The following is a 15,000-nucleotide window of genomic DNA, read 5'->3' as shown; positions in this document are numbered from 1 at the left end:
CACACACGGGGAAGCAGGACCGCTCAAAAATCTCATCCTTCTCACAAATCTTTGGCGGAAAATCTTCGCTGAAAAATCTGGGAGAGGCAAAACACCCGAAAATCCTGCGCTGGCTTCAGTTGGACTTAAGCTTGCCGAAAATTACAACCTCGTCCACTTCAGGAGGAGGAGGAGGAGAACGAAGAGGAGGAGGAGGGGGAAAGGAGAGATGGAAGAGGAAAAGCTTAAACTGCGTGGGAGGTTATGCTGCGTTGGTTGGCCAGTTAGTTAGTCTTAAGCACCATCATCCCTTCCCCCAACATCTCTCTCTCTCTCTCTCTCTCTCTCTCTCTCTCTCTCTCTCTCTCTCTCTCTCTCTCTCTCTCTCTCTCTCTCTCTCTCTCTCTCTCTGGCTTGTATATCTTCTCATCGTTAGCGACAAACTTTGAACGTATATCTGTGTAATGTTGACTACGTATGCATTCCTCTCTCTCTCTCTCTCTCTCTCTCTCTCTCTCTCTCTCTCTCTCTCTCTCTCTCTCTCTCTCTCTCTCTCTCTCTCTCTCTCTCTCTCTCATGTACCAGGAAGTGGCGGGTAATTTATTTATTTACGAGGCTGAGCAGGTGTGGCAAAGTGGCTAGTGCGCAGGTAAAAGGTAAGAGCAGTGAGTGTGTAGTGTGAGAGAAGTGAGTGTAGTGGTACAGAGTGGGTGGGAGTGTTTGGGTTCCGGATGAAGAAGTATAGGTGTATTTTTGGTCTGGTGCACAAGTAAAAGGTGGGGGTAGTGTGTCAGTAGTGTGGGTGTAGTGAGAGTAATGGTAAAGAGGGAATGGGTGAGAGTGAATGTTTTTGATACTAGATGGAGTGTAGGTGTTTTTTGTCCCATTAGTTTTGTAGCTGTTAGACTTTATTTCGAAGACAAATAAATAGTTCTAATATTTTTGTCATATACTAGATGAAGAAGAGTAGTTTTCTTTTTTTTTTACTAGTTTTATGGAGTTTGTTTCTGAGTAAAATACATATCTTTTTCATATACTGGATGAAAGGGTGGTGTATTCTTGTCCATACGATCAGTTTTTGTAGTTGTCAGAGTTTGTTTCGGGGTAAAATGAACAACTTTAACATCTTTTCATATCCTGGATAAAAGTGTACGTGTATTTTTATTAGTTTTATAGTTGTTGCAGTTCGCTTCAGAGTATCATAAATGGACTACAACTAGCTAATGTGTAATAATGGGTATCGTCATAAAAATCTACAATATCTGCAACAGTAATTCGTAACTCGGTATTCAGTTTGTAGTCAATGAAATTATCTATCTATCAGTTTATGATGTGTGAGTCTCTACAGGTACGAATGCACTGTGTAGAGGAAATGTAACGAGAGACAAATTAGAAGCAAAGAAAGAGAGAAAACACTTACTAAAACAAGCATAACCAAACATTTATTTCCTTCCCATGTTTTCTCTTACATTCACACTGAACAGAACGCCTGGAAAGAGAGAGAGAAAAAAAAAACAGAAAACAAAGGATGCAGCCATGAAAGGGATTATTAAGGAAATGTGATGGAAAGCAACTGAAATAAAGAAATAAACAAGAGGAAAAAAACAGGAAACAGAGAAAGGTGCTATGAACTAGAGAAAATAAAAGACAAGGATGAAAACACTAAAGTACACAAGAAGGGAAGGACTACGAAGAGAAGGGGGAGGAGGAGGAGGAGGAGGAGGAGGAGGAGGAGGAGGAGGAGGAGGAGGAGGAGGAGGAGGAGGAGGAGGAGGCAGAAGAGGACGAAGAGGAGGAGGAAAACGACTATTACGACAACGACTACGAGGAACAGAAATACGATAATGAATACAAAAACAAGGAGAGAGATGACCAGGGCGGAGGCGAGAACGAGAACAACGAGAGAGAGAGAGAGAGAGAGAGAGAGAGAGAGAGAGAGAGAGAGAGAGAGAGAGAGAGAGAGAGAGAGAGAGAGAGAGAAACATAGGTACCAGACAGACAAAAAAACACAGACGGACAAAAAGAAAACGGGTGGAATACAGGAAATTAAAGTATATACGAAGAAGGAGAGGAGAATATTGTACTTCCTCTCAACAATACTTACGCAACGAGGGACTGGGTAAGAGCAACGAAGGGAAAATAGGCTTATAAATCCAGGTAGGCTGCCGGGGAGGCCTTGGGTGAGGTCGAGAAAGAGGGAGGGGCTAGAGAGAGGAATGGAGGAAAGGAGAGAGGGAAGGAGGGAAGGGCAGGAGGCATACAGAGCCAAAGAGTGCCACAATAGTATACCTCTCTCTGGCTACAATGTCTCTATTGTTATCTGTGCTATTGTGTCATATACCATCTTCCTCCTCCCTTCCTCCTCTTCCTCCTCTTCTTCGTACTTCTAAACTCCCTACACCTCTTCTCTAGTATCTACCTTCCATTGCTTATCATTTTAATTGTTATCCTTCTTCATCAACACTCTCTCTCTCTCTCTCTCTCTCTCTCTCTCTCTCTCTCTCTCTCTCTCTCTCTCTCTCTCTCTCTCTCTCTCTCTCTCTCTCTCTCTTTAATGTGTGTCTAAATTCCTTCCTACTCCGACATCGTGAATCTCTTGCTGTCAGTAATATCTCCTTCTTCCTCCTCCTTTTCTCCCTCCTCTCCCTCCTCTTCTTCCCCCTCCCCCTCCTCCTGCTCCTCTCCTGCCTTACCACTTCGAGGCCACAAAAACCTAATAGGAAGTTTTAATCTAGAACTTTTGCAATCGAAAGACTCTGCGATCGCAAGGACGTGGCGTGGACGAGGGAAGGAAGGAAGGAAGGAAGGAAGGAAGGAAGGAAGGAAGGAAAGATGCGAAGGATGCAGAGGAATAACGAATGGAAGGACTGACAAAGGAATGACAAAGAAAGGGGGAATAAGAAAAATCAATAAAGTGGTGAGGAAGAATAGTTTGGGGAAGAGAAGTGACACTGATGATTACTATAAGAAGTCACAGAGAGAGAGAGAGACAGAGACAGAGACAGAGAGAGAGAGAGAGAGAGAGAGAGAGAGAGAGAGAGAGAGAGAGAGAGAGAGAGAGAGAGAGAGGACATTATCACTAACACTCCACCCCAAACTTTCATAACTTTCAGATAACGAGCAAGAACATAGAGAAAGGGAAGAAGGGATGGAGGGAAGGAGGGAAGGGGGAGGAAGGAGGGAAGGAAGGAAAAAAAGACGAGAGAGGAAAGCCATCTTGCTCTCACCTGACACTTAGATCTCCCTCTCTCTCTCTCTCTCTCTCTCTCTCTCTCTCTCTCTCTCTCTCTCTCTCTCTCTCACTACCTGCCTTACCGAGAGAGAGAGAGAGAGAGAGAGAGAGAGAGAGAGAGAGAGAGAGAGAGAGAGATAAAACCGACACTATTTCATAACATGAGAGTAAAAAATAACACATTATGAAACAGGACGACAAAGTAAAGATAAATGTGAATTAAACCATAGAGAGAGAGAGAGAGAGAGAGAGAGAGAGAGAGAGAGAGAGAGAGAGAGAGAGAGAGAGAGAGAGAGAGAATACGACGATATAAAAGCGGAAGGGAACACGATACTACCAGATTTGACATGACGAAATTTAATGAAAACCATGAAATCTGCACCCGCACTGAGAGAGAGAGAGAGAGAGAGAGAGAGAGAGAGAGAGAGAGAGAGAGAGAGAGAGAATTTTCCACCGCATTAGTATTTTTCCATTAATCCTAATTGTTGTCGCATTTAAACATTACTGTCATTTATGCGTCGTCTCAGAGTTATAGCAAGACATTAGCAGAGGGAAGAATTGCCTGCACTTTATGGGATTAATTTAAGAAAGGAGGCGCCAACCTACGTAGACTGGGAGAAAATTGTTATGTGCCAAGTGTGTGTGGGTGTGTGTGTGTGTGTGCGTGTGTGTGTGTATGTGTGTGTGACAGCCCTTTTTCTTACTAAAGTGAAGATTATCTAACCATACAGTGTTACGTTGGAAAAAGAAAGAAAACTATATAAGATTAAAAAGAGACACTGCAATCATGAGTTTAAAAAAAAAATATTAAGTGAAAGTTGAAATTTATGTATTAGAAAATGTTGATGGGGTATTAAATTAAGTCTTTACGCAATAGTTTAAAAAAAAATCACTTAATGTCACGTGATACTCTCATTCTCGTTGATATAATTTCATCACACGTTCCCTTCTGCTGATGGAAATTAATAGAAGAAAAGGACAAGACTGCTGCCTGTCTCTCCAATGCACGGAAGGAAAAAATTCGAGAAACTTTTATGAGGGAGGTAAATTAAGTTATTGACGTGACCTTAAGTCCGTGGGTGGAAATCTACGAATATACATAAATGGACGTCTCTCTTCCCTTCCCTTGTAATATGAATTTCCCATTTTTTCTTTCCTTTTCTAGTGAGATTTTTATTTTCTTTTTTTTTTCTTTTCTGCTGATTGTATTTCATTTTTTGCCATTACCATAAAACGCACATTCGTCCTACACCCACCCACACACACACACACACACACACACACACACACACACACACACACACACACACACACACACACACACACACAATAAAAGAACACACAACTATATTAACATTCCAAGCTACATTCCTACCTTAACCACAACAATCTTCATCCACTTTTACACATTCCACACATTCTTCCTCTTCCTCCTCTTCCTCCTCCTGTTGCTGAAAGACTCATCCATGACACACACACACACACACACACACACACACACACACACACACACACACACACACACACACACAGGAGCAGGGGGCGTAACTCTTTCCCCTTGCCAGCTATGCATCTTCCTCACACAGTCGCCGCCCTAGCATCCACGCCCCCGCCAGGCACTCCCTGCCCTGATTGCCTTGGCTAAGATTCATGCCAGACGCGCAGCTCCTGAAGGTGGGGTCAGCTGTGGCTTTGTGTGGGTGTCCCAGCCTACCCTGATTCCTGTAATGCAACAGCAGGCACGGACAGGCTGCAGTGTGTTCCTGTTAGTGTGCTGGTCAGAAGTGTCACAGGATATTATTATGAAGGGGGAGAGACTGTTACTGCTGCTACTGCTGCTTCTGCTACTGTTGCTACTACTACTGTTACATGAGTTAATTTTGTCTTTACTATGAAAAGGGAAAAAGATATAATTAAAATAAATTAATAAAACGCAGTCTTTCCTGTCCAAACCTAATTCAGTCTAACCTAACCTAACCTAACCAATCGTAAACCTGAAATAACATAACCTAATCAAACCTAACCTAACCTAATTGAGTTTATCCTCATTTAACATAATTTAACCTAACCTAACTTAATCTAACTTAACCTAACCCAACTTAAACCTAACCTAACCTTACCTTGTCTAACATAACGTAATCTAACCTAACCTAATGTAACCAAACCTAACCTATCCTAATTTTACCTCACCGAACCAAACTTAACACAATACCATCACCAAACTTAACAAATCCTGCCACTACTACTACCACTACTACTACTACTACTACTCCCACCACCACCACCACTACCAATAACACTCCTCCTCCAGCGTTACAATTGACACCACCTCTTTCTCAGTATCACCTTACATTATACCATATCAAACTATAATTTATTCCCACCACAATACTTCTACCACTGCGACAGGAGCCACCACTGTCCTTGTAAGCGGGAAACTCTAGAGCAAACTTCCCGCATCTCATTTTTTTTTATCCTTCCCTCTTACGACCCGAGACTCACAACACGACTAAAGTGAATAGACCACTTGCTCTTTTCTAGGTCGTGGTGGCGCTGCTGCAACAAGTCCCTCTCTCTCTCTCTCTCTCTCTCTCTCTCTCTCTCTCTCTCTCTCTCTCTCTCTCTCTCTCTCTCTTTTAATGATAACCTGCTTACTTTTGTCTCTTGTTGGATTATGACGCAACGGATACTACTACTACTACTACTACTACTACTACTACTACTACTGCTACTACAACTACTACTACTACTACTACTACTACTACTCTCTCTCTCTCTCTCTCTCTCTCTCTCTCTCTCTCTCTCTCTCTCTCTCTCTCTCTCTCTCTCTCTCTCTCTCTGGTATGTGTTCATGTGTCTAGTTTTCACTCCTCGCCCCGACCCGTCAGTTTCCATTCAATTAAATTCCAGAATGAAATTACATACACCGGAAAAAATAAATAACACAATAACACTTAAAAATACATGACCTCCAAAAAAGTGACCGGGAATGAAAAGAGGGAAAAAGAAAAGAAAAGAAAGAAAAAGGAACTCCCACAAAATTACTTATACATATTAAACATAAAAGAAAGTAAGTACACAAAACTAACATACAAGTTACTGTAATTATGTACGTTACAACATCTCTCTCTCTCTCTCTCTCTCTCTCTCTCTCTCTCTCTCTCTCTCTCTCTCTCTCTCTCTCTCTGAAAATAATACAATAAAGAGAGACAATCATGGAATATTGCGTAAGGCTAAGAGGAGGAGGAGAAGGGAAGAGAAGGGAGAGGAAAGGGAAGAGAGGAGGGGAGGGGAGGGTTGGGAGGAGACTGAGGGGAAATGGAGAGGAGAAGAGCAACAGGCACTTAACTTCTTCAGATGGAAGGATTCCCGAGGGAGGTGTGTGTGTGTGTGTGTGTGTGTGTGTGTGTGTGTGTGTGTGTGTGTGTGTGTGTGTGTGTGTGTTTTGGGAATGGAAAAAAGTGAAAAGTCGAAAATTAAGAAGGAAAAACCAGACAGCAGCCTCCTTCTCTTCCTCTTCTTCTTCTTCTTCTTCTTCCCTCCTCCTCCTCCTCCTCCTCCTCCTCCTCCTCCTCCTCCTCCTCCTCCTCCTCCTCCTCCTTCACGAGACACTCAATATCTTCTCCCTTTCCCATGAGAATTTCCTCCACCCTTCCTCCTTCCTCCCCTCCTTCCTCCATTCCTCCTCCCTCCATCACGCTGACCGCTTATACCATCCCTCCTTCATTTCCTTCCTTCCTTCCTTCCTTCCTTCCTTCCTTCCTGCTCTATTTTCTCGGCTCAATGAGGATATGCTTATTCCTACAATTACTTAGGTCTACCGCACACATTTATTTCTCTCTCTCTCTCTCTCTCTCTCTCTCTCTCTCTCTCTCTCTCTCTCTCTCTCTCTCTCTCTCTCTCTCTCTCTCTCTCTCACCTTAGGGAAATAAGCTGTCACTATCCTCTAAGGGCGAAAGGATATAGTGCCAAGGAGGTGGAGGAGGAGGAGGGGGAGGAAGAGGAGGAAGAGGTGGAGAAGGAGGAGGAGGAGGAGGAGGAGGAAGACATAAATTGAGGAAAATGAAATCAGGAAGGAAGAGAAGAATAAAATAAATTTAGCCACCACCTCAAATAATGATAATAATAATAATAATAATAATAATAATAATAATAATAATAATAATAATAATAATAATAATAATAATAACAATAATAATAATAATAACTACAATAGTAGCCCCTTAAATTCCTCAAACGCATGTCCTCGTTTTCTCTGAGTGTCGTAAAACTATAGACACAGAAAACTGAGGATTGGGTACTACTTTCCCTAGACTTTCATGGCCACTTCTCTCTCTCTCTCTCTCTCTCTCTCTCTCTCTCTCTCTCTCTCTCTCTCTCTCTCTCTCTCTCTCTCTCTCTCTCACACACACACACACACACACACACAAGAACTTTTTTCTTTTTTTTTTTTTTTATTATCAGTGTTTCCCAGACTTTCTTTAATGACAATTTATTTTTTGCTTCTAACATAACATCACACTTGCCCGCTCTCTTTGTTGTGTTTATAGAAATTACAAAATTACACACTTTTTCACAGCACATGTATTCCAGAATTAACAAAAAAAATAAATAAATAAATGAAATAATAATAATAATAATAATAATAATAATAATAATAATAATAATAATAATAATAATAATAATAATAATAATAATAATACACGCATGAGACGTTTTAACGAATATTTGTGTCTTAGAGTAATACTATAGTGTATGCCTAAGCTCCTAGTGTGTAACAGAATGGTCCAGGAGACTGTCTTTCCAACGGGCCAGACGAGATTAAATGTGTGTACGAGTGTGTGGTGCTTTGTCTGGGGCACCCGTGTGGGACTGCCAGCCTGGTAGATAGATAGATAGATAGATAGATAGATAGATAGATAGATAGATAGATAGATAGATAAACTTATTTACTACTACTACTACTACTACAATCCCGTTCCATCAGGGGCTGACTTTGCTACGAGAGTGAATGATGTGTGTGACTGTGTGGTGCTTTGTCTGGTCCGCCCTGTGTGGGATTGCAGGCCAGGTATGTGGATAGATGCCTCCTAAACTATGATTTTTGGCCAGATGACTTACGCGCTCTCCCCCCCATTCCCCCCCGTCTACCTTGCGCAATCTGTGTCCTCCTCACGACCCCCTCAGTTTGGGAGCGTCTGCTTTAGTTGCCAGAGTTTATTTTTAGTGTTTTCTTTTCTTTCTCATCTCTTCCGACCTTTTGTTCTTGCATCGCACATTGAACCCGGGAGGAAATGGAGGTGTATGTAAATAAAACCAAAAATAAAGCACAAACGATGAAGGAGTGCGAAAAAAAAAGTGAGAGGAAGAAGAGGAAGAGAAGTAATAACAATTCGTACAAATTCTCTCTCTCTCTCTCTCTCTCTCTCTCTCTCTCTCTCTCTCTCTCTCTCTCTCTCTCTCTCTCTCAGGCAGCACAACTCATCGGCCTACATTTTAACCATTCCTGAAAGAGAGAGAGAGAGAGAGAGAGAGAGAGAGAGAGAGAGAGAGAGAGAGAGAGAGAGAGAGAGAGAGAGAGAGAGAGAGAGAGAGAGAGAGAGAGAGAGAGAGAGAGAGAGAGAGAGAGCAAACAGTCCCTTGTGACAATTAAATGACGGAGCTGCCCAAGACTCCAACTACACGGAAGAGGAAGGACTGAGGAGGCGAACACTGACGAGGAGGAGAAGAAGAAGAAGGAGGAGGAAGAGGGAGGACATACACGTATTAAAAAAAAAAAAAATAGAAGAAGAAAAAGAAGAAATTAATAAAAGTATGATGTTGGAACGTTATAATTGAAATAGGGACGGGAATGTAATATGGCAGAAAGTTAAATAATGAGAGGATCGTGAACGCGTGTGAATGGAGGACAGTTGTGGTGTGAAGGTATGCGGTGGTGGACACGAGTAGATAGACAGATAGATAAAGATAAGGAGACATTTATAGATATATGGATAGACAGATGAATAGATAGATAGCGTGAAGATACGTATGTGGAGGACACTGGTAGACAGGTAGATAGACAGGCAGATAGATGGAGATAACGATACATAGAGAGGGATAGATAGTTGGATAGAATGATAGATAGGTAGGTTGGCAGGTAGGTAGGTAGAAGAATAGCTAGACCGATAGATACACAGATAGCTAGTTAGAGAGATAGATAAATAGATAGATAGGCATGTATGTAAGCAGGCAGGTAGATATATATACAGATAAGTAGACAGTCAGACAAACATATATATATATACATAAACAGATAGACAGACAGACGTACAGACAAATAGGGGGAATTAATAGGTATACAGAGTCAGATAAAGAGGGATGCATAAACAAACAAACAGGTAGAAAAGAGATAATTATAGGTAAACACGGAGACAAAAGAAACACACACACACACACACACACACACACACACACACACACACACACACACACACACACACACACAATATTTACATAAACCTATTGAAAATAAAAACAAGAAAGGGGTACAGTAAAGTGGCTTATGAGAGAGAGAGAGAGAGAGAGAGAGAGAGAGAGAGAGAGAGAGAGAGAGAGAGAGAGAGAGAGAGAGAGAGAGAGAGAGAGAGATATTGCAAGGTCACGAGAGACTTCCGTATTCATTGTGTGTGTGTGTGTGTGTGTGTGTGTGTGTGTGTTTACATCCAGTTCCTGTTATGTAAAACTTCTCCAGTGAAAAAAAAATAATAATATTAATCAATTCCTGGAACAATTAAACCACCACAGTGATATTAAGAGAACACACACAAACACACACACACTTAAATCCTTTCCAATAACACAGCCAATTATAATCACTCATTGACCACTGAAAGAAGAAGAAATAGTCCAATCTCTCTCTCTCTCTCTCTCTCTCTCTCTCTCTCTCTCTCTCTCTCTCTCTCTCTCTCTCTCTCTCTCTCTCTCTCTCTCTCTCTCTCTCTCTCTTAAGTTTGGAGAAAGTTTGTTTTTGCAATGTGAATTGGTTAATTTTATCTGGACAGGATTTTTATTTGTAGCTCTTTTTATATGATATAATGATTTTAGTGAAATGATTTTTACTTTAAGCTTCTTGTAATCGCAAAATTCTGTCAATAAACTATAATAATAATCTCTCTCTCTCTAAATTCATACTTTTTTTCACCTGCACTTTTTTCTCACTTCCTTCCTTCCCCGTGTAAGAAAAAAAAAAAAAAAAGCAAAGTGAAAAACCAGCCAGACAAAATACAAGGAATACATCACGAGGAAACAGAAAATGGGTAAGTTCCGAGCAAGTTTTCTTTGATGGAGAGTTATTGATCGCGGGGGAGACTAAACTCAGCCGCCCTCCTTGACCCCCGAGTGTGTGTAGTATGTGCTTGGGGTTATCAGTGTGTACATGGATTTTCTCTTGTGTTCATTAGCAGTGTGTGGGGAGGACGAGTTTGGTGGGAGTGGGGGTAGGTGGGTGTGTGTGGGAAGGTAGGTGAGTGGATGTTTTTCCTCTTGTTTACATAATTTACATATTTATTTACAGTAAATATCATTCGTTGAGCTCTGTATCACAATTCAGCCTTACTTCATTAATTATATGGGTAACTACTGTAGGTGTTTTCTTTATAAAATGGGTAAATAAAACGTACATCAATAACTTCAACGTGGTTTCGATTTCATCTGTAATCTTACTTAAACATTAAACAATATATACTACTTACTATTACTGTTAATTATTATTATTATTAACACGCTACACAAATTCCGATAAAATTTCGATAATAAACATTGCAAAACACCAATTTCGCCCTCAATTTTCCTTTAGCTTATACTTTCTTCTACTATTTACTTTCTCCTACTATTTATTTCCGTCTCGTACAAAACCTCTAATATTTTCCCTTTTCCCGTCCCATCAGGCTCAGTCTACCCTAGCCTCCCCTAAAACTAGCATCCGTTTTCTGTAATCACTTTTCCTATGGAGTGTGCATCGTTGCCTGTAACATTTTCCCCTCTCATATTTCCTCGTTCCGTCCCCTTCCACCAACGACACGGTCTCTTTTATAGCAGTTGGTATTTCACGGAAGAATAAGGCCACACTCCTTCCCTCCTCAGCCTCGTGTCTCGTGGCTCTGAGGTCCACAAGGCAAGGAATAATCTATATGCTAACTGGAGACCGCACACTAATAAACAGTGGTTCAGGCTATCATCTCAAGCTTTACCGGGGCGTGTAACCCAACCATCCCCCCATCACTCTGTACAACGGCTGTGTTATATTCTACGTGCTCTTAGCTGGCCTGCCTTTGTCATCAGGGAGGGAGGTACGGGAGAGTAACAGAGAAGATGTCAGGCAGAGAGGAGAGATAACAGAGGGAAAGGGAATTAGAGGGAGAAAGGGGACGGAATTGAGGAAGGACAGCACGCACGCACACAGGAGGAAGGGAATGAAGGGAAGCACGGGAGGTGAAGGAGGGTCACTGAGTCTGTGCCGAGTGTGATGAAAGTGTTATTCCGAAGTGTGGCCTCCACGCCTCGCCCAACACTGATCATGAACGATGCGTAGGAGTAAAGAGGTACAGACACCTGCTTCCTGTGGGGGTGTGGGGAAGGGTGATGGGGACTGGTGGAGAGCGAGGGGAGTGATGGGAGAGAGGACACAAAGTATAAGGGAATAAAGGGGAGGGGAAAGGAATAAAGGAGACTAGCCATCAGCTCACCGGCAGCACCACCGCCTCCCGCCGTGACCGCTGCTGCTGGTCGTGGATGAGCAGCGCCAGGTGCTGGGTCCTCTCCACCATGCTCATCTTCTTGCTGCCCCGCTGCAGGCCTCGCCGCCGTTCCCTTATCACCGGCTCCTGCTCCTCGCCCTCCTGGTTCTGGACAGGCGGGGGAGGAGGGGAGGGATCTGGCGGGTCCTGGGGATGCGGGCCGTCCACGGCGATGGTCACCTTGTGCTCCATGTAGCGGGCTTTCCTGTGGACAGCCCGCACCGGGGTGCCAGGGGCATCGCCTGCATCGTGCCTCATGTCCATGTGGGAATTAGGAGAGGCAGAGTGCAATTCAATGCTCCTCCTACAGGAGTCCGATTCTCCTTCAAGGTTGTGCCGTGCGGGGCTGGTGTCGAGCCGGTGTCGAGCACCAGGGCCCGTCTCGGTCTCGTCGAGGCTTATGGTTGGCGGCAGAGCGTGCAGGCATTCCTCACTGCGGTGGGCGCCCTCGCTCACCATGGACAGGGTGATCGGGGAGCAAGTGCGGGGGGACCAGCCAGCCCCAGCGGGCCGAAACTCCCCAGAATTCATGAGATCACCAATACTGCCTCCCAGAGAGCGACCCCCTGCCTCCCTGGGCCCTGCCCCTCCCAGTAGGCTTGACTGGGAAGACTGAGCGGACTTGCTCTGGCGGCCTAGGTCGTTTTCTGGCACCCGCTGTCGGGCGCCGCGGCCGCCCGGCGACAACGACAGGGAGGAGATGTCCGACACGCTCAAGCTCTTGCGGCGAGTCATGTTTGTAGCGGCTGCGGCGGCGCAGTTCCCGGAAGGTGTCTTATGGCCCTTGTCCCGACCGGGGCTGCGCTGCCGCAGGGCCCCCACGGGGAGCTTTATGGTAGCCATGGCGTGAGCACAGTAAGAAAGAGACAAATTCGCGGACCGAGGCGTATCACACTTCCTCGCGCCGGCCCTCACTCATCCCGCCACTCAGACGCCCCGGGAAGGCCCTGATCAAGGCACGCTTGGCACTTGGCGCCTCGCCTGCACACACAGATAGACACATGAGACCACTCAGCTCATCCTCCCGACGGTGCAGACTGATGTGACGACCCCCGCCCTTCCCCTGGCGTTTTTGAGGTGCCCCGCGGCCCTGCCCCGACCACTGCACGTCTCAAGAGAACCTAACACGGCGACACAAGCGGCATCACTCCCACTTGGCGTCGTGATGGCCGCCCCGCCGCAGGGGATGAGGGCTGTATGCTGCGGGCTGCGGGGGACCACTTTACCCCCGCCAGGCATCCACCGACACTCCCGCCTGGAGCACCCACCCACCGGCCCAGCAAGCACCCACCGAGCACCACCCGGAAGTGTGCAGCCGCCCTCACTCCTACACTCAGTATCACCTGGCGATACTGGCGCCACAGGTAAACTTGTCCAATTATCAGATGCGTGCATGTGTGTGTGTGTGTGTGTGTGTGTGTGTGTGTGTGTGTGTGTGTGTGTGTGTGTGTGTGTGTGTGTGTGTGTGTGTGTGTGTGTGTGTGTGTGTGTGTGTGTGTGTGTGTGTGTGTGTGTGTGTGTCCGGGCTCACTCAAGAGGTGTTAGGTCTTACATGTGCACTATAAACATACATAAATATACATATGCATTACGCAAGAGAGAAAGAGTTGATCAATACGTGGCACCAGCATGCTCCATTTCCATATACCACCACCACCACCACCACCACCACCATTAGGCACTGTAACACCACCGCCAACACTCCACGTCATGACACTACTCACACTGCCGCCATCACGACCACCCGCGCAAAGATAACACCACATCTACCACCATCACTGTCATCGAAAAGCAGGCAGGGAGCGTCACCACCACCACCACCACCGCCACCACCACCACTACCACCACGGGTCACCACGAATCTGAACAAGCAAAGAGGCAGGATATACTAAGAAAAACAAGCCCTGGGGATGAGGAGGAGGAGGAGGAGTAGAGGAAGTCGCTATCAGTTGTTTATCTATCACACTCAACAAGCGGAGTGTTGCCAAAATATTTTTTCATCCCTCACTATGTCATGCTACGCGTAACGCCTCCAAATTTCCCCTATTCCTGGGTCATCCTCGTTTGAATACGGGGCACCATTTAATAGACGTCACCCATTCTTAGCAAGGACTGTATCAAAATTCCCATATAATTTAAAGCAAGACAAATAAAGCTTCGGGGGAAAAAATACGAATATACGCAGAATTTTACAGAAGTCAACAAAAAAAGACATGAATAAATGCGTTGAATTCCGACGTCAGGTTACAGAGTGTATGAATGAGAAATAAAAAAAAGGCTAGATTTCATTAAAAAAAAAAATAAAATAAATACTTGAGGATGGAGAATATCAAATGAGGATGTGATGTCTGAATCCGCATCACGTCACTGTAATGAACAGTGAGTGGCAGTGACAGTGATGCAACCTCCTCAGAGACCAGTGCAGGGGAGTGAACTATCATGGGCCCAGTATACGGAAAGAAATCATCACTGCCTGGGTTAGCATCGCGGTACTGGGCTGCGTGCGGGCTGGCAATGGCAGTGACACGTAAGTTCGTACTGAGAGGCGCTTTGCTCTCTCACCACGACTATTTTCAAAGACCACAGAGATGATTAGCCAGGTTCTCAAGAGTGTTCAAGTTAACATTGCATGAATTACATTAGTATGTCACTAGAACCGTAAAAACAGCCTTAAGACCAGTGTAACTTCAAGCAGAGCCTTTTGAAAGTAAGCTGAATTCATCGTAGAAGCGTTTCAGAGTATGGTCCACAGACTTGCTGAGAGGAATTGCCTGATGGTGGATTCGATAAAAGGAAAGGAAGCGTCCATCAGTGTGAGTAGCTGAGTGTTCGTCGTGTCTCCCAGAAGACAGATAAGACAATGGCAGTGACACAAGGACTAGCTGAGAAAAATTACTAGACCTATGGATTCGATATAAGGAAAGGGAGCATTTATCAGTGTGAATAAATGCTCGTCGCGTCTCCAGGAAGACACAAGACTGCTGTGATTAAGGTGCACACATCTCCAGTACG

At 44.4% G+C, this 15,000-nt stretch overlaps 2 protein-coding genes across 2 annotated transcripts in view; both read right to left on the bottom strand.

Annotated features, from left to right (window-relative positions):
- The window catches only part of LOC135109485 (uncharacterized), a 102,332-nt gene that overhangs the window by 20,396 nt on the left and 66,936 nt on the right, over nucleotides 1-15,000 (bottom strand). The gene's annotated exons all lie outside the window — the stretch shown is intronic.
- On the bottom strand, nucleotides 10,812-14,130 carry LOC135110062 (uncharacterized). The gene is made up of 2 exons (XM_064022028.1): nucleotides 13,713-14,130; nucleotides 10,812-12,969 (listed from the first exon to the last, which is right to left on the bottom strand). Exon 2 carries the CDS (start codon nucleotides 12,829-12,831, stop codon nucleotides 11,929-11,931), a length of 903 nt encoding a protein of 300 aa, XP_063878098.1. The 5' UTR covers nucleotides 12,832-12,969; nucleotides 13,713-14,130; the 3' UTR covers nucleotides 10,812-11,928.

The sequence above is a fragment of the Scylla paramamosain genome, chromosome 19 (assembly GCF_035594125.1).
Source record: "Scylla paramamosain isolate STU-SP2022 chromosome 19, ASM3559412v1, whole genome shotgun sequence".
NCBI classification, from domain to species: domain Eukaryota; kingdom Metazoa; phylum Arthropoda; class Malacostraca; order Decapoda; family Portunidae; genus Scylla; species Scylla paramamosain.
The sequence above is the reverse complement of the archived record's forward strand: the minus strand, read 5'-3'. Positions and strand labels throughout refer to the sequence as shown.

Excerpts from the sequence above, each read along its gene's own strand:
- LOC135110062 (XM_064022028.1), bottom strand. The coding sequence starts at position 12,831 with ATGGCTACCATAAAGCTCCCCGTGGGGGCCCTGCGGCAGCGCAGCCCC.